General features: G+C 38.8%; 1 protein-coding gene across 3 annotated transcripts in view; it reads left to right on the top strand.

The window, feature by feature from the left end:
* ROBO2 (roundabout guidance receptor 2) overlaps positions 1-25407 on the top strand; it is a 980064-nt gene that overhangs the window by 929394 nt on the left and 25263 nt on the right. For all 3 annotated transcript variants that reach the window (XM_033146834.1, XM_033146835.1, XM_033146836.1), the window contains 6 exons: positions 1098-1225; positions 6262-6543; positions 6875-7000; positions 9025-9181; positions 14215-14475; positions 18217-18431. In XM_033146834.1, coding sequence (XP_033002725.1) covers positions 1098-1225; positions 6262-6543; positions 6875-7000; positions 9025-9181; positions 14215-14475; positions 18217-18431 — 1169 coding nt within the window. The remainder of the gene's footprint in view (positions 1-1097; positions 1226-6261; positions 6544-6874; positions 7001-9024; positions 9182-14214; positions 14476-18216; positions 18432-25407) is intronic.

The following is a 25407-nucleotide window of genomic DNA, read 5'->3' as shown; positions in this document are numbered from 1 at the left end:
TGATAACAGAGCCATATATCCTCATCTATTTTCTCTATGCCAATATGGAGATTGTAATTAAGCTCTGGTAATAACTTCCAATCTCCTATTTAATCAATATCTCTCTCTGTGTGTGTTTGTGTGTGTGTGTGAGTGCACACACGAAGATTAGGCCTAATGAGAGTTCATAGATGTGGCAAGAATGCCACTAGATCTTCTTATTGCTGTTTCCATAGAAACCCACATTTCTCTTAGGGATTGTGCCAGAAGGGATTCATGGGGGGTGGGAAGGGATACAATAACAATAACTGTTAAAAAGGAACATAAAAAGAGCCTTGCTGGATCAGTCCAAAAGCAGATCTAGACCAGTATCTTGTTCCCCACAATGCTGTTTGTTTACACGTACTAATAATCAAGTACTTATTTGTTTAATGTGCTGTTCCCCCACCTTTCTCCTATTCATCTCTCCCAGTTTTAGGAACGTGCCCACTGAGCCAAATTCTAACATCTTAATGACTAGTTCCTTTCAGATAAAAAGTGCTCAGTCTTCAGTTGTTCTTGAAATCTGAAATCAAATTATATGAACATGAAAGTCTGTTGACACAGATAAAAATGCTGTTTTGAACTTTTCATTAATCCCACTCAAACCTACTTGCCTTTAAAACCACGCAAGACTGCTCAAAGGAAGAGCTAGCAGCTTGTGGATGACAGACATACATTTGGGATGCAGGAAGTGAAGGAATACTCACCCAGAGTCCTGGAAATGGCTGATACAGAACAGTCACTTTGAGTGATTGTTCCCTTGAGGTGGTAATTTATCATTCATCCCTAGTTTAGGATCCTTCAATGGTACAGCCTGCTCCTTATTTTGAAATGAACTACAGAATTCATTTGGATTCTAGCAGACTTGTAACTGATTCCATTTCCACATACAGTACTACTGGTAGTTTGTGTAAAGCTCCAATTAACTGCTGAATCATTTATATCAAGAAAGCCTTCACAATTTTAATATGAAATAAATTTTAAATTTTATTTTCGAGAGAGATGTATAAAGTCTCTTCAGTTTGCAGTAGTAAAGAGTTTCTCACAGATGTATTTCGATGTTCATTTTTCTTCAGTCGACCAGGCCTGTTAAATGCAAGTGACCCGAGTTATCCTTGGCTAGCAGATTCTTGGCCTGCCACCAGCCTGCCTGTAAACAACAGCACTAGTGGACCAAATGATCTTGGAAATTTTGGACGTGGAGGTAGGTTTGTTCATAGTGATTTAGCAAAATAATAATTTGCAGAACTATCCATTCATTACATGAAATTTTATTTGAATACATTTGGAAATATAGATAACTAAAAGAACACCACATAGCAATAAAACAAGACCATCAATTAAGAAAAAAGAAGGAATCTACATTTCCCTCTGAATATTAGTGTTTAGGAGGAGGGGTTGTGGACATGTGTCTATGATTCTGCAAAGTCTTCCTTTTGAATTTACTCCATAGAACTTGAGTACTGTTTCTAAACCAGATGAAATAGTTTAGCAGAATGACTATGCTATTCTAATGTGCTTAACCGTTTCGTAAGAGGCTACACATTCATTATATTGGGCTGTATCTTGTGCTGCTGTTGCACAAGTGAAAGAGGTTTTGGGAGACAGACCATCCAAAGCAGATTTTGGGGACTTGCAGGGGAGAGGAATGGAAGATGAAATCCTACTTTGCTCAAGCAGAACTGAATGTGACCCATTGAATTGAGCTTGAATCCTCTGGTAGTCAGCCGGAGAAGGTGTTACAAGTGTGTACCTAGACTCACCTTTCTGCAGCCAGTACTCATGTATGTTTGTATAGACACTGCTGAGAGGTTTAGGATCTTCTGCTGGAGTTATGACATGCACTTGTTATAGAAGCTCTCACACAAAGGAATAAGGAAAGCTTGGTTTATTATATAAAATAAGAGTAACAGTATATAAATGCTGTTTCAGACAGCAAAGTTACAGTCTAAGTAGGTAGCAAATTCTACAATATAAACACACCTTCATTAAAGAGTAAAAGAGCATAACAATTTTGCCATAAACCCACACTAGAAGCGGATAGGCGGGGGTGGGGGGCACAAGGAAAATATACCTGTCCTTAAAGCAAAGCAGAAGTGTGCTGAATTGTGGAGAACGCTGGGTAAGTGCTGCCCTGTTGAAGCTAGAAAAATTAACTAACCTTTGAATTTAATGGGTTTTTAATACCTTTTTGCCAAGGCATGCCAGTGGAGAGGGGAGGGGACTGTGAACTGAGTAATTTCTACAATTTCCATAGTTCCTTCCAGAATTTCCTGCCAAATCCTCACCTTGAAAAATGGCTAAAGCTTGCCATCCTGTTTGCTTAACAAAAGGGTGAAAGACTGATTATCTGCACCTAGGCATCCTTGTCTGCTACCTGCCTTCAATTCACCTTACCATTGTGTGGATGGATCCTACTGAGGAGCTGAGTATCCCAGGCTTGATCAACCTCAGCCTCCAGATATTTTGAGACTACAATTCCCATCATCCCTGACCACTGGTTCTGCTAGCTAGGGATCATGGGAGTTGTAGGCCAAAAACATCTGGAGGGCCGAAGTTGAGGAAGCCTGTACTTGAAAACTAAATTTTCATGTGTTAATCTGTTGGTCAGATGTGGATGAACTTTGGATATGCCCAAATGCCCCTTTGGCAGGGGGCTGGAACCAGACTTGTTCCAGGGTCACCAAAGCTCATCATGGAGGGTGGTCATGTCATATTAGAGCTATATCAATCTTATACATACCACAATCTACAGAGGTAAACCATACCATAAGTTCAGATTCCTATACACCTCTTCACAGAGTTAGTTTGGATGATCCAGAGATTACTGACTTCCACTGTGGGAGAGGGACTTCTGGAGCATTTGAGGACCTGCTGTGGCCAACTGGCTACACACTTTGAAGAGAAAGTCACTTGACATCAAAGTGATCTTGACTCTGCAAATCTTGCAATTCCAGTGGCGGAATCAGTGAAGGAATTGATTTCAGCTTATGCAGTCAGTTGATGTGGACCAGGCACTGGCAGCTATACCTGCCACTTGACCCCTGCCCCTCCTGGCTGATTTGTTACCAGGCCAAGTTCAAGGTGTTACTATTGGTACATAAAGCCATTAACAGTTTGGGACCAGTTCACCCCTTTTGTGCTCACTCAACTGCTTTGATCTGCTGAACTGGCACTGTTACAGGTGCCACACCATACTTGTTCTTTAAGTGTGGCACTACCTACACTTTGGAACTCCTTGCCTATTGACATCAGGCAGGCACCTTCACTGTATTTTTTCGGCACCCATTTAAATCATTTTTGCTGCTATAAAGCAGTATATAAATTTTGTTAAATAAAATAAAATAAATAAATGTAAGTATTAAATTTACATTCCCCTCTCCATCAAACATACTCCCCTGCCCCATGCTACTTCGTTGCCCCTCCCACTTACCAATTATAACATGTTTTTCATGCTATTTTTAAATGCATTTACTATTATTTGCCTTTTACATTAGTTTGAGATTATTTTTCCTGGCTGAAAGCCGTATATATGCAAAGTTACCGTATTTTCGCGCCACAAGACACACTTTTTTCCTCCTAAAAAGTAAGGGGAAATGACTGTGCATCTTATGGAGCGAATGCATGGTCCCTGGAGCCGAATTGCCTAGGGGCCAAAAGCAGACCGTGCTCTTTTTTTACAAAGAGAGAAAGGGGTGTTGAAAGGAATCCGCTGAACAGCTGTTCAGCAAGTAATCAGGGAGAAAGATAAACCTCCCTTTCCAGCCCTGCCCCCTTGCCCAGGCCTCCATTGTTGAATGCAGAGGGAGGCTGTTTGTTTCCCCAGCGACATGTGACTGGCTGATTAGATTATCTGTCTGGAAACTGTAGAAATGGCTGTAGGACTGGAAGCTGCAGAACTGTGAGTTGAACCCCATAAATACAGGGCTTTTCCTCTTTGAAAAAGAAGCTGCACCACTTTCAGCTGATCCTTAACAAAACAGGGCTTTTCCCTTTGCAAAAAAGCTGCATCACTTTGAACTGATCCTCAACAAAACAGGGCTTTTCCCTTTGCAAAAGAAGCTGCACCACTTTGAGCTGATCCTCAAAAAAACAGGGCTTTCCCCCTTTCCTCCTCTGAAAACTAGGTGCGTCTTATGGAGCACAAAATATGGTACTTAGCAATGACGGTTTTGGAGAACAGCAAAATTGTGAAGTAAAAGTTGAATAAATACAATGTATGTGTAAATAGTAAATGTGTAAATGTATGTGTAATAGTATTATTGCATTTTTAAAAGCATCTGGTTTGTGAGTAGTTAACTGAATGAAGGTGAAAGGTTGGCAAATTACCTTTAATTGAGGCCTAAGAGATAGTGTACAGGCAATCTTAGAGCTGTTGGTCTGTCAAGAAACCATTACACTGATACAGTTACTTAGAAGGTGAATATGTGCCTTGAGTTTTTCTGGTATGTCAGTAGGCATTAGAGACCATTGTTTTATTTGAGACAGTGGGATCAAAAAGGTCAGTCTGTGATAGATCCTTCAGTGGATGTTCCATTTAACTTTCAGAGAGAAGGTTTTGATTGGTTGTAACACTGTGACTGAAGGGTGTAAAAAGGCAGACACAGCAATTCAAGAGTCAGTCTTGAATTGGGAGCTAAAGAAGCCAGCAGACGCTCCAGTGGCAGCAAGTGTTAGCTATCCAAGGAATGAGAACTTAGGACAGGCATAGGCAAACTCGACCCTCCAGATGTTTTGGGACTACAACTCCCATCATCCCTAGCTAACAGGACCAGTGGTCAGGGATGATGGGAGCTGTAGTCCCAAAACATCTGGAGGGCCGAGTTTGCCTATGCCTGACTTAGGACAACAGGACTGAAATTGCAGGCAGCTGAAACTGAGAGGAAGACTCCCAGAGCACTTCCACTGGAAATGAGCCAGATTGTCAACTGTTAGCAGTAGTTCACAAGGAGCAGTGAGTCTCTGACCAGGGAGATTTCAAACTAAGTCCTCTGTAAAAAAAACCTGCATGTTGATGGGAAAGGAGAAAATATGGGCTATTGGCTAAGTGCAGGAAAGAGAACTAGTGCAAGGAAATAGGAACCTCCTTTAAGTAACATTTTAAATCAAATACCAAACCAAGTTATTTTAACATCCAACTTGCAAAATAATCCTCTTATCTGATATATGCATTTGTTCAACATTTCTGTCAGCACTGGATGTTTCATTGAGCCTTATGCAACTGGTATACCTTCATTAGTCAGGAACATTAACTTTTTGAACCTTTCATGGTGTCAGAGATTGCCACTGTGAAGATCAGGTCTTCAGCACACCAAAAGATTAAAATTATTAATTTATCTAGATCAGCCTTCCCTGTGCTGACTATGGCTCATGGGAGTTGTAGTCCAAAGTATCTGGAGTGGGTACTATGTTGGGGAAGGTTGATATAGATGAATGGGTGAGGGAGTTCCCTGGTTCAACACATGACATATTTACTAGATATCATATGAATGTATTTTAATATTTTTATGGCTTAACTGTAATTTAGATGTACTTTTTTTTTGCAGAGAAGCTGCCCTTTAGTTTCAAAGGCTTAGTTTAGCAAAATAATTGACTGATCATTTAATTCTCTTTAGAGCTGCTGAAATCTTGACACATTTCAAAATGATTTATTCATATCTTTTTCACCCCTCTTTATTGTCAGCAAAAAAATGTCTGGCTAACTTCAGAAATAAAGCCAGATAATGTTCAGCAGGAAAGAAAGAAAGAAAAAAACATTTAAGCTCTGCATACCTTGAAAAGAATTATCTGAGGATTGTTCCATGTTCACTCAGTTCTGTGCAATACTCATAAGGTGTTTTCTTGATGGTGGGGGAAAGCAGAGGGAGATGGTTTCTTCTGTGATTTGTGGAGTGACTCCTTTCATCATTTCCCTGAAGCACAGACAGTTTCATTGGCTGTGACATGAAATGAACAATTGAAAACATTCTTCAGGACAGAAATATTCCAAACTTCACTTTCACAGCTGAAGGTATGGAAGAAAGATGGTTTTAGGCAGTGAGACGTGAAGGACAAGTGGAAAGTTTGTCACAGATGCTGATAGCGAGGCGATGGCTGTACATCATCTTCCCTCCATTGGCTCATGGACACTGTCTCAGCTGAAATGCAAACGTGCAGAATGACACATTTATTTATTTTATTAAAACTTCTTGTTGGGGTTTTCCCATGCTGATTTGTTTCATTTCCCTGTTTTCATCACAGATGTGCTGCCTCCGGTGCCAGGTCAAGGGGATAAAACTGCCACAATGCTTTCTGATGGAGCCATTTACAGCAGCATTGACTTCACTACCAAAACTAGTTACAACAGTTCCAGCCAAATAACACAGGCTACTCCATACGCCACAACACAAATACTGCATTCCAACAGCATCCATGAATTGGCAGTTGATTTACCAGATCCTCAGTGGAAAAGTTCGATTCAGCAAAAAAGTGACCTAATGGGATTTGGTTATTCTCTACCTGATCAGAGCAAAGGCAACAATGGTGATTTTAGTTCTCATTTTTCTTATTACAGTTGTTTGTAAGAATCTATTGTGCACAGTTCCCATTTGCCTTAACTAATTGCATACCTTGCATGTATCCTATACTTATGCAACAAACTACATTGTGTTACAATTTTAGTTTGCTTCAGCTTTTGCCAGTATCACAGTATCACAGCTTATCTTTCCCCCACCCCTGCTACCATTAGAATATATTAACTTAAATATTTTTCACAGTCCTACCACATCCACTGTTTACCAGCTAACTGCATGTTGTGCATGTGCTATAAACTAATCACATGATGGCACTGTGACCTTTGCCCTTTAACCCTTAGCCTTACTTTACATCCCTGACTACCGATTGGCTGAGGGATTGTCTAATAGAATGCCACACAACCAGTCACAGGATTTCAGCACCACCAGCTCTCACAACAGCTCAGAAAGAAGTGGCAGCCTCTCAGGTTGGTTTCAATACAATGTGTGTAAGGAGAAGTGTTTGTGCATGTAAGCAGCTTTAAAAAAAACACAAACTAATTATAACCTTGGAAGAATGATCACTGTACCCAGAGCTTGTGTTCAAATATTGCAGTTTGCCTTCCATTTAGACACATGTGAATGTTTCACGATCATCTGGAAAACCATGAGCTTGATAAAAAAAGAAGTGTGCCTTATTTGCCCTAACCGAACAAGAAACCCATTTAGAGATAATAAGAAAATATTTGTAGCCTTTGTACCCTGTGTATTTCAGCATGATTGGAAATTTTATTTTGTAACATTCTCACTTTTCTGGCACAGTGCTGACTTTATTCGTAAATCAATCTTCACTTTACAGCACTGTCCTTCTCTGAGGAGCTTCATGATGAAGTTAATATTTTGGTTGTATCATTATTGAAGCCCCCAACTCCTGTGAGATTTCACAATATTTCTATTGCGTATCAAGAAATCCACCCATAGCAATATAATGGAATTGATAGAAAAGCTTCTTATGATAGTGATCATTCTAAAAGTTTCTGAGCTGCCTACAAGCATAAAGTATAGGTATTATGCTGCATGCTGTGTTATAATTATTATACATTGCCATTGCAAAATGGATTACCTAGCTTTAAGAGTAGCAGCAAATTTGCTGTGTTAAATTATTCTGTGCAGAATTGTGCCATTTTACATTCTAAAAATCTGTTATGAGGCTATTTTACAATAACTTCTATTTTGCCATTCCAGCACTGTTTTCCCCCTTGCTCTTCTGCTTTATTTCCCTATAAGTTCCTGTGATGCTTTCAGTTCCTATTCCAAATGTTCTGTTTATTTTATTACAAACAAACAAATGTGCATGCACATATACATGTTCCACTGCGTGGTCATTTATATTCATGTTCCTTGTTGCCTTCTTCCTCCTCAGGATTCAGTACATAACCCTAATTGTCTATCATGTCATACGTTAACTAAAATTATCCTTTATTCATCTATCTCTCTTCTCCGTGAATCCTCATTTCCATGCTGGTTTATTTGGTCCTCTCCCAATTCTCTATAACATATGTCCTTTTTCTCTAAAGACCACTGAATTACATGGGCATAAAATATTACAAAAAGAACTCCATACTTTTCAATTGAATGCCCCAATACGATTTCAGTAAGAAACCAGTTACTGTCAGCAGAAGCTGGTTGTATTGAAGCATAACTCCTTTTATTTCTACATACTACATACTACAAAACTACAGACTTGTGTGAGAGTTACAGTTCTCACACACCATCTTATCTCTACAGAGTCACAGACAAAGCACAAGCAAAATCCCACAGAGTCAGGCTGGGACCGAAGAAGATAAAGAGCAGTTCCCGCTCCCTCTTTCTCATACCATGATCAGCAGATTCACACAGTGGGAGGGGTGAAAGCATCAACAGTTACATTTGCGATTCACATTTTTCACAACTACATTTGGCTTTGTGAATGAAAAGAGAAAGAAACTCAAACAGTAAAGTTTTTGGATGTGGCCTTAACAACTCATTCCCAAAGAGAAAAGAGAAAGATTATGCAAAATGATATTATGAATACACTGCGATTTGGTATCTGAAAGAGTTTGCTGCAGTCTATTATTTTTCCCAACAATGACTGCACGGAGGCTTAGAGCAGACGTGAATAAATCAATAAATATAGTTTTGATATAGCAAGTACATTTTAACTTTTTTTCAACGCATGCTTCATTGTGACTAAGCTATATGGAGTGTGTGAAATAAAAAGAAGTAATTCTGGGCAATTATACAGACTATTTTCATTCCATTCCACCCTATTATTATTTATAACCTTATGACAACTATAACATGTTGCTGCTGATGTTGCTAAGATAAAAATACTCCTCTCTTCTCCCTTCTTTTTCTTTTTCTTTCTTTTCTTTCCTTTTTTTTAGTGTACCATCTGGAATCAGAGCTCTTTCAGAAATTATAAATAGTCAAGTTTGTTTTTTCATACTTCTGTAATGTTTCTTGATTTCAGGTGGGAAAGGAGGAAAGAAAAAGAAAAACAAAAATACTTCCAAACCTCAGAAAAATAATGGGTCTAACTGGGCCAACGTTCCACTCCCACCCCCTCCAATACAGCCTCTTCCAGGCACAGAGCTAGAACACTATGGTGTGGATCAGCAAGAAGGAGGGTAATGTATCTTTTTTTGGGGGGGGGGACCATTTTGAATGTAGTGGAATGCAATATCTCACAGCTGTGGTGTGTAATGTGTGTAAGACCTTTTACCCCAATCAGATTTTGGTGTTTGGATATGAGGGGACTAATATGTGTGGATCAGAAGGCTTTTTATGTGTATCTCAGCAAACAGCTTCATAATACAATTGTCTGATGCACTGTCACATGTACACACTGTTGCCAATAGTAAGATAATGCAATCTTCAATGGGCCTGTGATACAATGCGTTTATGGCAGTAAAATTTGGACATTCATTTTTCATACTATATAGTTGTTTGAATCCCTCCTAGTTTTCCAAAGTTTAAAAGCCCCTTCATGCATTGCTTACATGAAGGACAATGCAGGAAGTAGCGGGGGGCGGGGCTGTGCCCCTGCTCTTCCCCCACTATTGTGCAGCTGACTTGTCCCTGCCCTCATGTTTTAAGGTTCCATCTCAGACATCCATACTACACTGGATGGTGGGCCATACACTGAGAGGAGCACTGCCACTGTCCCTTCACTATACTCTAGCAAAAACAATGCAATAATCTCCAATTGGACTCAACAGCCCCATCTCCTGTTTGGCTATTTGAAAATTGCTAATACAGCAGCCCCATTATTGCAGGACTGGGGGGAGGACAAAAAACTTTGGCCAAATATTGTCCATTCACTTTGGGTTAACTTTCTCCCTATAGTTTTCTATTAGCAAAGTCTAGTAGCTTGGACAAAGCATATCTGTGATCCAGCCTCCTCTCTTATGTTCTCACCATAGTTCCTAATAGATAGTCCACATCCTTGAAATTTTCAAAAGCTAAGCAATTTTAGGGAGTGGGGAATTTTTTGTATATATATGGGCTTGTGCCAGCATTAAACTAGTTGTAATTTATATAGGGGTGTGCATTGTATGTCTATGTGTGTTCAAAGAGATTTTCTGTAGAAAATCCATGTGTATTCACATACAGAGAGAAATATTTTTCTATTGAAAACCTGTGTAAATCAACTTATCCTTAGTGCTTGTTTTGTAAGAGATGCCAGAGACATCTTTTTGGCAGTAATTCAGCGTCATTTTGTTCTTGAACTTGTGAAAATAAACCCCAGTAGAATTTAAATTTTACAGAAAGGATCTATAAATATGGGTGTGTTATTTGAAACAATAGTTCGTTATAAATTTCCTGTGCTAGAACGCAATACTCCCAGTCCACTAATCATCATACTTATTAATACACATTTAGTGAAAGAGCCATAGCTCTGTTGGAGCACATGGTTTGCATGCAAAAGGTTCCAGGTTCAATCCCAGGCATTTCCAAGAAAACTTGTGAAAGGATTTCTATCTGAAATTCTGGAGAGCTGCTGACAGTCAGTGTAGAAAATGCTGTGTCCCTGTATGATGCAACATCCTAGCAGCAGCAGCAGCAGCAGCTGTAGCTGTGTGTTATAGTCTTGATGACTGTGAATGGGTTCACTTATTGTCTTTTTTTGCCTAAAGTGTTCCTGAAAGGAATCAAAAGAACAATAATCATACATACTAGCAGCTAATTAAGTTGGCTGGTTGACCAAAATAGGGCTACTTGGAAGAACCTTGAACTTTGAAGAAGTTGTTTTCTTTTTAAAGTGGTGAAAACCAAAGCCCCTTCCCCTGTCCCAATAATCCAGCCTAGGAGCCCAGAGCATAGAAAACTGAAGCTAAGCTATCCCTATAAAGTTGCAGCTGGGCTACCAGCAGATGTTGGTAGGATGTATTTGATCCCATGGAGTGCCAGTGGGTCTCCAGTGACAATATCAGATCAAAGAATCCCCCCAAGCTGCACACCTGCTCCTTCAAGGGGAGTGCGACCCATCAAGAGCAAAATGCATCCCATTCAGTGTCTCTCTAACAGTGTCTCAGTCTTGTCTGCATTAAACTTCAATTTACTGACTCCCATGCGGTCCATTATCAAGGACATACACTGGTGTCAGTACATTCACTGCTACATCTGCTTCAGCTGTAAAGGGAAAAAAATAAAGGTAAATGTCATCAGCATATGAACAACAGTGCACTCCAAAACTCCAGATGATGCAACTCAGCAGCTTCATGTAGATGTTAAAACAGCTTGGTTGGTAAGATGGAAAACTAGACTCCACAAAACCAAGCAACATTTATCAAACAGTAGATAAAATTAGAACCACCACAAAGCAGCTCCTCCCAACTGCCAACCCAGCTTCCTTCTCCAGAAGTTAACCATTGTCAATGGTATTGAAAGCCAAAAAGTTGTCAAGCAACAGGTACACACACCTTGTCTTTCCCTCAGCACAGGTTTTCAGTTATTCAGGGTCACAAAGCAATCCCAGTGCCATAGCCAGGCCTAAATTCTGATTAAAATGATTCTAGAGAATCTGTTTCACCCAATCTGTTTCACCTCAGAAAACTCTACTAACAGGATTCCTATTTGCCTTTAAAATGTTTTGTTCAAGAGGGCACTTGGTCTACACACAAAGAAAGACACTTTGCTTCAAGTGGTACTGATTAATAATTATCTTCTCTCTCTCCCCCCACCACCACCCTCAATAATGATATATGCACTTTAATGTATTTGCTGTTCTCAGCTCAGATAATTGTGCAATAAAAGACAAATAACTCCCATATATTTTTAAGACACCACAATGATAAATAAGACAGGTAAATTGATGCATTATCTGTAGAGAAACCTTTGTGACACAGGTCTTGGCTTCTCAGTTGTGTATAGTATCTATTATTTGTCGGGGAGAATTTTATTTGTCACCAAGACAACACTGGTTATTTAAAGCTAAGTGATCAGTGATGCTGACAGCATACTTTCAAGATTCACACAGCTCAGCCATAGCTTTTACTATGTTTGTCTTTCAAATTACACTTTCCAGTTATTTATAATATTGCAGTGATAATGAGCACAGTTCTCCCCACCCCAGAAAGTGCATTGTTAGAAGAAGAAAGCTAAATTTGAAAAGGCAAGTGCCTTATAGGAAAAAAATCAGTACAGTTCGCACAGGAAGAATGAAGCTTTTCCATTTTATTCCACTGACTTTTAAATATGAGGGAAAGAGTTAATATATGCAAGTAATACGTGATTATTAAAAGAATACCTGTGTAACAAGCAGGTAAGTGGGAGAGGCAGATAGCCCCATACTGCAAGACCTTCAGCTGGCTGCTACTTCCTGGTCACAGTGTGATCAGAGCATTTAGATGCCAGTGCCTGACCCTGAGAAGAAATGGGAAGGCCAGAAGTATTAAGCACCACAAAATACAATTTGGTATTTCTGCTTCCCTTTCAGTTGCCACAACAGCTTAAGGGTTGTCACCAGTATTGCTTTCCTATCATTCCACCCTGTACTACTCCCTGCTTGTTGCGTCACCATTACACTTCTGTTACTCCTAAACGTGGGGTTTTCAAATTGTAATGGAGATCACTAAAAATAAGTTATGGAATGCATTGTTTGCTAACCAAACCAGCCAATGTTTTATTTAAAATTAAAAGGATTTTCAAATAGAAGCAAAAAGTTTTATAGTTGCTCTCTGAAAAAAGACAATTTAATATCCTTTTATTTCATTACCATGGAAATCCCTTTACCTAAAGAACGATTTGAAGAAATGAAAACTCTCTTCCCCATTCCCTTCAATAACTAAGAAGAGCTTGAGGATCAAGGCTGGCAGTAAAGGAAAGTAATGATGATGGGGACACTTTGGAAGGGAGCAGTAAGGACAAAAATGATAGTAATTTGTTACTGGAGCTTCCAACCTCCCCAAATAGAATAATAGAATCTTAGAGTTGGAAGGGACCCTGGGGGTAATCTAGTCCAAACCTCTGCAATGCAGGAATGTCAACTAAAGCATCCATGACAGATGGCCATCCAACCTCTGCGTAAAAACCTCCTAAGAAGGAAGGTCCACAACCTCCCAAGGGAGTCTGTTCCACTGTCGAGCAGCTCTTACTGTCAGAAAGTTCTTCCTGATGTTTAGTCAGAATTTCCTTTCATATAACTTGAATCCATTGGTTCTGATTCTATCATTCTATCATTCTATCAATTTAACACTGTATATATTGTTGTAACCCACACTGGGTAAAGGGTGGGTAAGAAATTCCATAAATAATAACAAGCCACTGAAAAAAATATTGCTGCAATCAGATATTGATATGCATAATACAGGCAGAAGCATACATGTTCAGAGTATGCCGTGAGTTAAGACTGAATTCAGCATATTCTTCTGAAGAGGTTTTAGGATCAGTTTTGTTACTTAAAAAAAAGATATTTGTCCATCATGATGCTTTAGTCTATGGTTTTTTTGTGTAAGCAGACACTGCGATGTTAAACAAGCTTATTTGACAAATAGGAATAGCTAGGGTTGGCCAGGTCAGTCAGATAGATTTTCTGTGGAAAACTATCGCATAAAGCTTGGTAACTGATTACACAGCAAAATTCCACCTGAGTGTTTTGCTATAACAAACCTTTCCATGATTGCAACCCAAAGCTGCACATCTACTTAGAAGTGAGTCCCATGTGTTCCGTGGAACTTGCTTTCAAGTTAGCATGCCGGAAAAGGGAAATTGGTGATCAGATTTGATCAGCCGTCTTGTATCCTTTTATCCACATTGCACAGATTTAACTTTAGAGATGGTTGGAATACCAACATAATATATAATAACTGGTACTGAAAATGGCATGTTCGTTGTTTTGTTTTACTCTTTTGCTCTTGAAGAAATTGCTTCATTTAGAAATGAGATTAACAAATAGATTTTATTCGGTATCACTGTTGGTTGGGCCCTTTCTGCCCTTTATCAAAAAGATAAAGAGTGAAATTAAATATTAGCTTTGCTGAAATAAATGGGGAATCTGTGCCTGGTTTTACGGAGTCAGGTATTATTTAGGTTATTCAAGTTTTTTAGTTGTTGTTTTCATAACACGAAATAGATTCCCCATTGTGCATGCAGTATAACATACAGTATTGTTATTTCAATGAATTATATATAGCCTAAACCTAAGTCATTTCTATTCCAGGTATGACAGTGATGGTTGGTGCCCACCTTTACCAGTCCAGACATATTTGCATCAGGGAATGGAGGATGAGCTTGAAGAGGAAGATGATAGAGTTCCTACACCTCCTGTTCGAGGAGTGGCCTCTTCCCCGGCAATCTCCTTTGGGCAGCAGTCCACTGCCACGCTCACGCCCTCTCCACGGGAGGAGATGCAACCTATGCTTCAAGCCCATCTTGATGAACTTACCAGGGCCTATCAGTTTGATATAGCAAAGCAAACATGGTAAATGTGGCAGATACAAAGCCACTGCTGTCTTTCAAAGGCTCTTTTCTTTCTTTCTTTTTAGCAGGTTCTCATATGTTGTCCTCACAGATACAAAGCAAACATGATAAATGGAGCAGACCCAGATACTATTTGGGAAATGAAAAACATAAGAAGTCACATCGCATGAGAACGTAATTCTCTTCTTGAAGGGTCTGCCTCTGCCTTTAGTAACCAATTAACAAAAAGATTTTGTCAGATGTAGATTCTGACTCCTTTGCAGCCTGACGGGAAAGAGTTTGCATGTCACATTGCCGGCTTTTGAACCCATGAACATTTCTGGGATATTGATAACTATGGAGGCATTTAAAATCTGTATTTTTTATCATAGTTATCAACAGAGATATATTTTACTAAATTCATTCCTAGACCGTGTGTTAAAAATGCATTAAATATTTTAAGATTAGCTCAGTTAGCTTCTTTTTAAAAAGCACACACAGAGAGGATCTCTTTTCTTCAAAATAATTATCTTATACAGGCTGTGAACCTAAGCACTGTTATACCATAAGTTGTACTTTTTGGAACTTGTAATTTAATTAAGACTTCTGTAACCATACAGTAAAACATACTCATCAAGTTATCTTGACTGATGAAAGACAACCACCAAAGCCCACAAGTCAATGGGTGAAATGCAGTGTCATTTAAGTAGGCATTCCTTTCCTCTCTTCCTGATTGTAACCTTCTGCATCTGTCCTGAAATGTCTCCCAGTCCTCTGGAGCAGATTTGGATAGCATGCAGGGGGGCTGCATCTGAAAGGAGAGGAAGGAGGTCTCATTGCTCCAGTGGAAGTCCATTCATAAAATCATAGAATTGTAGAGTTGGAACCTGAGAATCATCTAAATCCAACTCGCTGCAATACAGGAATATGCAACTGTCCCAGGTACAGGTAGGTAGCTGTGTTGGTCTGCCATAGTCGTATATATATATATATATATATATATATATATATATATATATATATATATAAACTTCCAGTAGTGCCTTAGAGACCAACTAAGTTTGTTACTGGTATGAGCTTTCGTGAGCATGCACACTTCTTCAGATACCAAAGTAGTTCACTTATATGAGAGGGGCTGTTTGGGGACTGAAAAATAGAGCAAAACAGACTCAAACTATAGAATAGAATGTCACAGGCTTTTTGGACATCTCAACATGTAGAAATATTTTAAAAGTAAAAGAAAACTTCAGCAGTACAAGAAACCATGTGCTGTTAAGTGACATAAAGTTGCTAAATGGCGTAGTGCCAACGAATGTTTCCTGACATACAAAGGCCACAACTTACACTGAAAGAGTTATTATAGGTCAAAGAGGCTTGTATGAATTTTCTGCCAATGCCAAAGCCAGCTGTTTTCCTTGGACAATTTTCAGTACTCCAACCTCGTTTGCAAGCTGCAGCCAATCAACAGGGTGCTTAGGCCACCTCCTCCATGGGATATAGCTTGTTTATGTAACAAGCCAGAAGCCCAGGCATCAGCTAATTCGGGTCTAGGTTAAATGTATAATTGTGCCAGGCAGGACACAGATGCATGCCCTGGCATGCTTTCAGCCTGTACCTTGCAGCTGTTACGCTTCCTGTGGTGGCATACAAACTGCAGGTGCAACTTGGGGTGTCAGTTAACATCATGAATCTCATTATGTAATCTGTGCTTTTAAGATGGGGAATTACACACTCAGTATTGGATAAATTGTATCAGTTAGCTGTATCTGATAAACTATGTGCCGATACAGTACAGTAAATGACCATAACCAAATGCAATGATATTCATATTTTCTAAAGGCTTACAGGCAAAATAAAAATAAAAATGCCAGCACCTTAAGAAATAGCAACGATATTTCCCAGTGAATGGGCTAGAATATTTGATCAGAGCTGTTCTGTAAATGAATGCATTTAGCTTAACTAAATGCATCTAGCCTAACTAAAGGAAGCAGCCCAGCATTCGACATAGAATTGTTTCCTCTCCAAGAGATTTTTCATCTTGAAATTCCCATTTATATATACCTTATCAAGCCTTTGTCCTATCAGGTATATACAAGATTATTTCAGCTTTAATGTGAGAAGATTGAGTCAGTTGTCCCAGTCACATGACTCAAAAAAGTGTTGGAACTTTCTAATGCAGCCTTAAGGTCTCTGCTGTTCTTCCTACATGTGTTTGTCCATCCTTCCTTCCTGTCACCAGTCATTTCAGCATTTTTACTCTAGTAGTTCCCACTACAAGGTAGAAGACTGCCTTAATTTATATTGAGTTGGGAAAATGGCCTCAACAATTTTGGTCAAAGTAGCCCAGAAACTAAGTTACTATATGTGCCATCTACTTAAAGACAACTAACACAAACTTGCTATATAAATGTTTGATTTGTTTAAGTAGTCATTTCTTGCATTCCAGTAAGAATAAGGTCAGATAAAATCTCAAATGATATGGATTCTGGACTGTATATCTGGCTTGACATTTCTAGCCTTATAAATATATCTAAAATATATTAGAGATCAGCTCTTTGCTATCTTTGTAATGGCCTCTTCCATAGTACTTATTCATTCATGACCCTAGCCTCCTTTTAAAAATAAAACCACTGTTTGCGTTTCCTCAAGTTTTGTACCAGTTGGTGTAGTGTAGAATCCATGGTAGCAATTGGTTATACAATGCGGAAATAGTCATGTGAGTGAAGTTGTTTTAAGGCTACCCACAAATTATTCAGAAACATTTCCCCCCTTCTGCTTCTATTTCTTATTTGTGGTGATCATGATGGGCTAAAGGACTGCAAAAAGCACATAGAAATCTGAAAGATTTCAGTGGAAGTGTTAAGTACATCACCCTAAATCTCACTATTTGTTATAAATGGAGTTTCAACAACTTAATCCTATTCTGTTTTTGGCATCTGTCTGTCTCAAGAAACAATGGAGTGTGCCTCCAGGGGTGAAGTCAAATTGCTGCGTTACCAGCACTGAAGTGTCCTCCCTGGGGCACAAGCCTGGACAGTATGTATAGAGGTCCTGGACTACCTAAATGGCAAAAAAAACCAAACCACCTTCTCAACCTCACTGATGTCCAAAGGAAAGCAGGGCAGTATGTTTGGCACCAGCTTGGCTGCAGAAGTTGCTGAAGGAGGCATACAAGGCACCATTCAAATCCACTCCAGATTTGTGGAGGGTTTACTCCTTTGCCTTTTCTTCTCCTGAAGATATCCTGCAAGACTTAGAGTCAATAGTTTTCCTTCTCCTAGATGAGCTAACTTCTGAGATTAACAAGCCCCATCTGCCCCTCACTTCCCTCCACGGCACATGCAGAAACCACCTTCTTGACCATTTAACCCATTATTGGTCTTGTCCGCTCAATCCGTCGGAGCCTGTCTTCATATGCAAGTCCTTAACTCACCAAAGGTTTGAGGCCCATTAGCTACCCTCACCTGGTTTAGCCAGCCAGTTAAAGCCGTTCTTGGGGTTTGGCACTGCCACATGCTGGCAGCTTCTAGGAGCCACAGGTGAGGGTTATCTGCAGGGTGGGGACCAAAGGTGGGCAAACTACTCCAGATGGAGCATGGCATGTCCCCCACCAGAGGTACTATCCTTCCCCTAAGGCCTCTTAGGTCCCACTGAGTTAAATGAGACTTATTCTCAGCAAAATGCAGTATGTGGCTTATGACTGGATCATGCTTGTAGCTTTTTTAAAGTGCTTTCCCCTTTTGCCTTTCCCCCTTTGCTCTAGGCACATTCAAAGCAATACTCAGCCACCCCAGACTCCACTTCCACCATTAGGATATGTGTCTGGATCTCTAATATCAGATTTGGAAACAGATATTCCAGAGGATGAAGATGAGGATGAGGATGATATTGAAGAAGCTTTAGAAATCACAAGACCACTGAGAGGACTAGAGCATACTCCAGGCTCTAGCATGGACAATCTAGACAGCTCAGTGACAGGTAGGCAAACAAAATTAAAAATGAACCTGCTTTGTAAAGATGTAAAATGTGTTCTAAATAAAATAATGTTTAAGGGTATTCTATTCTGCTCTATTCAGCTCTATTTCTTTGGCATTTAAAAAAAGTTGTGTTAATATTGCTCACAACTGTTAAAGGATTTGAAAATGCTTTTGCTTTGCTGCAAATGATAAGAAAATTCATGAATTTTAAAAAGCTTTAAAAACATGAAAGAAAAATCAATTATATCCCAGCTTTCATAGAAAGTTCACTTTACTGGGAAAGCAAGTTTATTACGTGTGTGGTGGAGCGGTGGGTAGAGCGAAAGCAGCTAGACTAAAAAAAATATTTTGGATCTCAGGAACAACATGAAAAGCTGACATCTATAAAAGGCTTCTAGATTTTTTATTTTATTTTGGGGCTTTGTAAAAGTGATGAATGACAGAAGACGTTTTTTTTCTGAATAACCTCGAAACAAGTTGCAGTATGAAAGAACAGCTATGTGGTGACACCTTTATTTTGTGCCCACTACATATTTAATAATTCTTCCCTTTCAGCCAAATCCCATTTAATTAATCAAACATCTTTTGCTTGACTGTTTCTTATTTCTCACATGTCTGGAGATGTAACAGCTAGAATAATCAAAGTCAAACCTGGAAAAAACTAAGCTTGCCCAGCCTGAATTGGTAATAAAACTGCTGTTGGTAGAAGATAGACAACCATTCCGTTTTGTGAGAAAGTGCTGTTCTTACATGAATATCATGACCTCATTCTAGGCTTCAGCAGACTTTCATTTCAACTGATGTTGGACCTGTACTTAACGTACTGTATCTAGGTTGACTGAGGTCTATTGAAGCCCAAGCATGCATGGTCTATATAGCTCATTAAAAATATTGCACATCTCTTCAGTTGTTGATCTTTATTGGACAGTACTAATTTCTGAATATATCTTCATGAAATTTCTGCTCGCTGAAGACAGATTAATGCAGTGTCTTTTAATACTTGCCTTCCTTGTGTGCCTTGCAAGTTGTTTTGAGTTTGGGTTTTTTATGCCCTTATCTAAACACTGCAGCTATGAAAACACATGGTTTCCACTGTTAGAAGTGGGAATATGACAGTAATGAAGTATCAGTACCTCGGATTTCCCTCTCTCCCTCTCCCTCTGTGTCATTGAATTAAGGGAAATGGTGCTTTATTCCCACTTTCCAGTTTCCCTTCCCCATGCCCTGGGGCCAGGCTGCTTGCCAGCTAATTAAGATTTAAGAACTGTAGCTTGACTGCTGTGATTTGAAATCCAGATCCAACTGAAGACTTGTAGTTACAAGTTTAAGTCTCTGAATTTGGAAGGTTGGCTTATTAGTGCATAAGTATGTTAAGCCACTTTGCCTGAATTTGCTGGAATTTTCAGCATAATCTCCTTCTGGCTGTAATTCTGTGCATTTTTGCATATGTGTCTAGGGAAGCATTCCTGTAGCAATCCATCAAAGGTCTTAGAGTGATAATACGTTTTTTAAAACCTGCTACCAAAATACTGTTCATTTATATGTACAGTATTAATATGGCAGTCTTTATATGTGTGTGCACGCATGCATGATTTGCATATTTGCTTTTCTATAAGTCACTGTCTCTTTTTTCCTAGCAATGTACAAGTATATTGATTACAAATTCTGGTTTTTAAAAACCAACACTGCTCATTCAAGCCTTCAGTTGCCTATGTCATTATTTTTAAAATGCTAATACTTTGTTATTGTGCCAAGCCCTTAGGGAACAAAGTGATAGGGACCAAAAAACTAGGCCAACACCAAATGGATTTGCGTAACTTCTTATGTATCCTGTTCTGCCTCCTTATGCTTTCTGTAAGAAAGCATAATCAGTGTCCTGTTTTCATTAGTGGTAGTGATCATGAAGGGTGAAGTTCAAGTTAGGAAAGAAGAGTTAACTCTCTTTTTACCATTAGTATGAAGTTGACTGGTCAAAGATGGAGGAAGACAGTCAGAATATTCCAATCTTGGTTGCCAAAGAAATATCCCACACATTTTCTTCATTTAGCTTATTTGACTTTCTGTTTTTTGAATCAAGTATATGAATGCTTTCTTTTCCATTGCACTGTGATTATTCATTTACATAATAGATCAGAGACCCTTCTGTCTCTGATAATTCAAATGCATCAAAGTTCAGCATTTATTTATTTGCTGAAGAATATGGTAGGCAAAATAGAACATAGAAAGTTGCCTTAAAACAAATCAAACCATTCCTCCATCTAGCTCAATATTACCTATATTGGCTAGCAGAGGTTCTATGGGGTTTCAGACAGGACTATATTTCCATTTGGAGATATCAGGGGTTGAACCTGGGACATTTTCTGCTCAAAGCATGTGCTCTACTTCTGAGCTAAATCCCTTCCCTTAAGATCTAAGATTATCACTGTCTGTTTATCCCTACCTATATTTTAGAAGTGTAGACACAGAGGCCAGAGAAGAAGTTGAAGGTGTGCATTAAAATTCTAATAACCCATGTCCATAGGGAACAATTCCTTTTGGAGGCAAAAAGTTTCCTTCTGCAGCTCTGCTGGGCAGAAGGGCTTCCATTTCCACCCCCATTACAGTTTTTCGTGTTGTGGGGGAAGCAGGCTATGTCCTTGTATTATGATCTGTTTAAGACCATTGTAAATAGGAGATCCAGTTTAAGTATCAAAAGTTTTATAAAATCATTTTTTCCTAATAAAGACATATTGGGACATGCTTTAAGCACAATGTAACATAGATTCTGTGGAAGTTGTATTACTGTGAAGTCATTTTTGGGTGCAATAACATGAAATCTTTGCTGTAATTACTACGGAAGCAAATATGGGGAGCTTCATACATGAAGCCAACAGACTTTGGGAAATATGCTAAAAGATTAATACAATAATAAAAAAGGCACTGCTAATACTGGGTAATTAGACTTTGATCTAAACTGTCTATCATACATGAATAACAGTATCCCAATGAAAATTAAACATTAAAACATAAGGTGGAATCTATATTTTATATACTTGTTTCCTTTCCAGAACATTATAATGAACAAAATGCAAGCAATATGTAGTTTGACACTTTTTATAGATGCAAACATCATCAAAGCATTTATAAACATTAATGAAAAATGAATTTATGCCACTTAGCCAAATTTATTTCTGTTTGAAATTTCAATCTTTCCCTGCAATCTTTTTCTCTCCTCCATATTGCTGAAAGGCACAAAATTTTGTCAAATTTATTCAAGCTGTTAGCATGCACATAGAACATTAAGTAGTTGTTCAAATGTTGCTGAGCAGTAAAATACTATGATAAAGTGGCATCTTGCTGTGCCTCCATTACATCTTCAGCACTAAAATTAATTTATGATCAGTCATCAATTCATTTACATGTCGTTTTATGCGAAATCCATCCTTGCTGATGAATGTGTATCCCTAGATCCATTAAGCTAGAGTAAAATCTGTGCTTTATAATATGACCCTGCTAATTGTTGCATTACCATTTTTATGATACAAAATCTAGCAGGTCCCCTTCTCAGAGCACATATTAAGCCATGAACACCTTATTTCCACTAAATGAAGTCTGCCACACTGCCTGCACAGTAAAATGAATGCTTAAAAAAAATAATTAAAAGGAAAGATTTCCCCTCCCTTGTGTTATGTGCTAGTGTGTTCTATATTACTACTTTCAGGTGCAACCCTGATTTATTCTTCAGAGGACATTATTGTGGTTCATTTACTTGGCCACTGACATCGCAATGATAAGGCAGGCGAGAAAGGTAACGTGTGCCAGTCCTTGTCACCATTGCTGATGTCATTGCTTCCTGTGGCTAATGCCAGTGCAGTGATTAAGAAGTAGACTCTCTTGCGTAGCCAAATCATTAAAACATTTCACAGATGCCACAAGCAGTCTTTTAGATAACAATGCTAAACATGTTATACCACAATTTAACCACAACTTGTCTGGCCAGAGTCCCAAATTAACAGGTGTTTGTCCTTGTTTCAACTTTTGCACTGCTGAAGTATATCCTACAATTTTCCATTTAAAAAAAAATTCATCCTTGACCAAAGGAGGTCCAACCTATTTTAAAGCATAGCATGGCCCAGATATAAAGCAGAAAGAACAAAAATCTGGCCACTGCTAACATATAGTCAGAACTTCTGGCAGAATGAAAATGTTATGTGTGGGCATTGTTTTATGACTCTTCCTGTTTATGATGATAATAAGCAGCATTTCAACCTAAAGCACACCACTCCAGCTTTTTAAATGAGCCAAAAGAAGGAGACTTGGTTCTATGCTAGATGTAGATGACGTGAAGCACCCCTTCCTTCTTTCACCAGCCTGCTCACTTACCTGCATGCACTTCCTTGTCACTTGTGGCTAGGGCTAGGGCTCTGTTACTCTTTCATTTGTCTTTTGTGACTTTATAGTACATTGGGGATCTAATTGTATAAAAGAATCACTAAAATATTCAGACTGCAATTATGGCATATTGTCACCTCGTAAATATGTCTACCACATTAAATAACAAAATGCAGACAAAAAAATGAAGTTATATTAAGCTATTAAGACAAAGTGGTGGGGGGACAGCAATCACTGAAGTGAAAATAAAGCTTTTTGGCTTTCTTTTGCTGTGGAAATTCTATGAAAGATAGATTAATTTTGAGATAAAATGAAATTTACAGGTTTACACACACACACACACACACACACACACTCCCACGTGTATGTAGCACTGAACTCAATAAAACATAATTCACATTGGGCTCTGTCAGACCTCTGTGCTACAACAGCCATAGATTATGAGGTGCTTTCAGTCTCAGTCTAGCCAAAACCAAGAACTTCATCCAGCACCTTGGAGACTGCAAAACATGTGCAACCAAGGCCAGAATTTGAAGGACCATAAAATAATTTGTGATTGTAAGATGTATTTCCCTCTAGCTTCTAGCAGCTTAATAGTACACTGTGCATGTGTGAAAGTATAGCACAGGTGGGAAACCTTTGACTTGGACCTCAGTTTATGTGGCCCTTGACACCACCTGAAGCTGTCCCATACTTGTTTCCACCTTATTTTTCCTGGCTTTTTACCTCTCAACCCCATGTGGTTTCAGAACAATTGGAAGGAGAAACATTTTATTTGATAAAAATACTTTATTTTTTGTTTTACTTGTTTCCTGGTTTTATGGCTGGGAGGGAGGGGTTATGAGAACAAATAAACAGGCTTCTGCTGTGTATGTGTTTATATAGCACACTAAAGTAGAAAGGAATTACTTTCACTTGCTTTCCAGAAAAATAGCAGAATCGACCCATTGTACTTTTTAAAGCAAAAAATAAATAACAAATAACTTCTTTCTACTTATTTGAGAGTAACCCATCAAATGAAGCAGGACTAACTTCTGCATAGACCTATGCAGGACTGGAAATTCTAATCTGAAGCAAGGCAAAAATTTAAACAGGGTCATATGCATTCCAGATAAGTACATCCAGAACATTTTATCTCTGGCTCTTTCCATCACCAGTGTTTGTTCCACTTACCCTCACTCATGTGCACCCTCACTCATGGGCGTAGCCCAGGAGGGCAGTTGCTCCCCCCCCCCAAATCAATTAAATAAATAAAAATACTTTGCTAACTGACCAATTGCATCAGAGATAACTCAGTTCTCAAAAGCAAAAAGGTTGCCCACTTCTTATGTAGAAATAGGTCACAAAAACCCATGCAAATGAACACTGTCAACTAATTCATCTATGCCCTTCTGAAATGGTACAGCATGTTGTAACTCTGAGGTTCAGTTTTCAGTAATGTTCAGTAGTGCAGTCCATGAGTCTCTTTCTCAGAATATAGGTGTGAACATACCCTGCCTGTTTTCTGATGTAATATGGTTCCCAGCTTTGTAGAATCATAGACATATGATCCATTGGTTTTCATGTCATCTTGCTGTGATGATAAAATCTGTTGCCACAAAGCATCCATTTAAGACCAGAGTCTTCACATTTGAAGCTGAGGTGTATAAAATCAATTCTTTGAAGTAGAACCACTAGAAGATAACTGCATCTGAATAAAAAGACTAGTATTTAAAAGAGTGCAGTATAGATGCCTATTACAGTTATGTGGGCTTGTTAGCTTCAAGAAACAGAATGCTAAATGTGAATAAGAATGATATTCATCTATTTTTTTTACCTGCAAAAACATTTGGTAATACTGAGGTCCAGGAACAAACTTGTGCTTCTAGCCCCCACTTCCTCTTTTATTTATAACTTTTTGATTGCTTCAGCACCTTGAAATTTTTATGGAAAATAAAAAGAGAATTCAGCTTTTTCAAATAGTGGATTTTGTTCTAGATAAAGTGCTTACTGCTGCTTTCAGCAGGAGGAAAAAATTGCAGCTGACAGACAGCATGGGAATTCAAACAAGCTATTGGAAAATAGAATGAGCTGTATTGTATGAAATGGACACCTGCTAGGAGCCTGTTTCATCCTGTTTGAAAAAGGCACAGCTGATCTGTGACAAAATTAGATCTGGAGTTTCCTAAAGCCAGATTTAAACCAAATTTGCTGCTCATCCTTGTGCTCAAATTGTAAGGGAACGTTAAAAGAGCCCTGTTGGATCAGACCAAAGACCTATCTACTCCAGTATCCAGTTTTCCTTAGTGGCCAACCAGATGCCTATGGAAAGCCCACAGATAGAATATGAGCACAATAGCCTTCTCCTGCATTTCCCTAGTGACTGATATTCAGAGGCACAGTACCTCTAATCCTGAAGGCAGCCACATTCATTATGGCTGTACCCGTTCCTACAATTATGCCCCGTGAATGTGTCTAATGCCATTTTAAAGCAATCTAGGCTGGTGTTGCATCTTCTATCCTTCAGCTTTATTGGATGGTATTGGGTTCTAATATTATGAAGAGGGAGAAAATTGTCTTTCAATCTGCTTTATCCATACTATACCGGTACATACTTTTAAAAACAT

This window comes from Lacerta agilis, chromosome 4 (assembly GCF_009819535.1).
Source record: "Lacerta agilis isolate rLacAgi1 chromosome 4, rLacAgi1.pri, whole genome shotgun sequence".
NCBI lineage: Eukaryota > Metazoa > Chordata > Lepidosauria > Squamata > Lacertidae > Lacerta > Lacerta agilis.
Note: the sequence above shows the minus strand (reverse complement) of the source record. Positions and strands in the feature narration are given on the sequence as shown.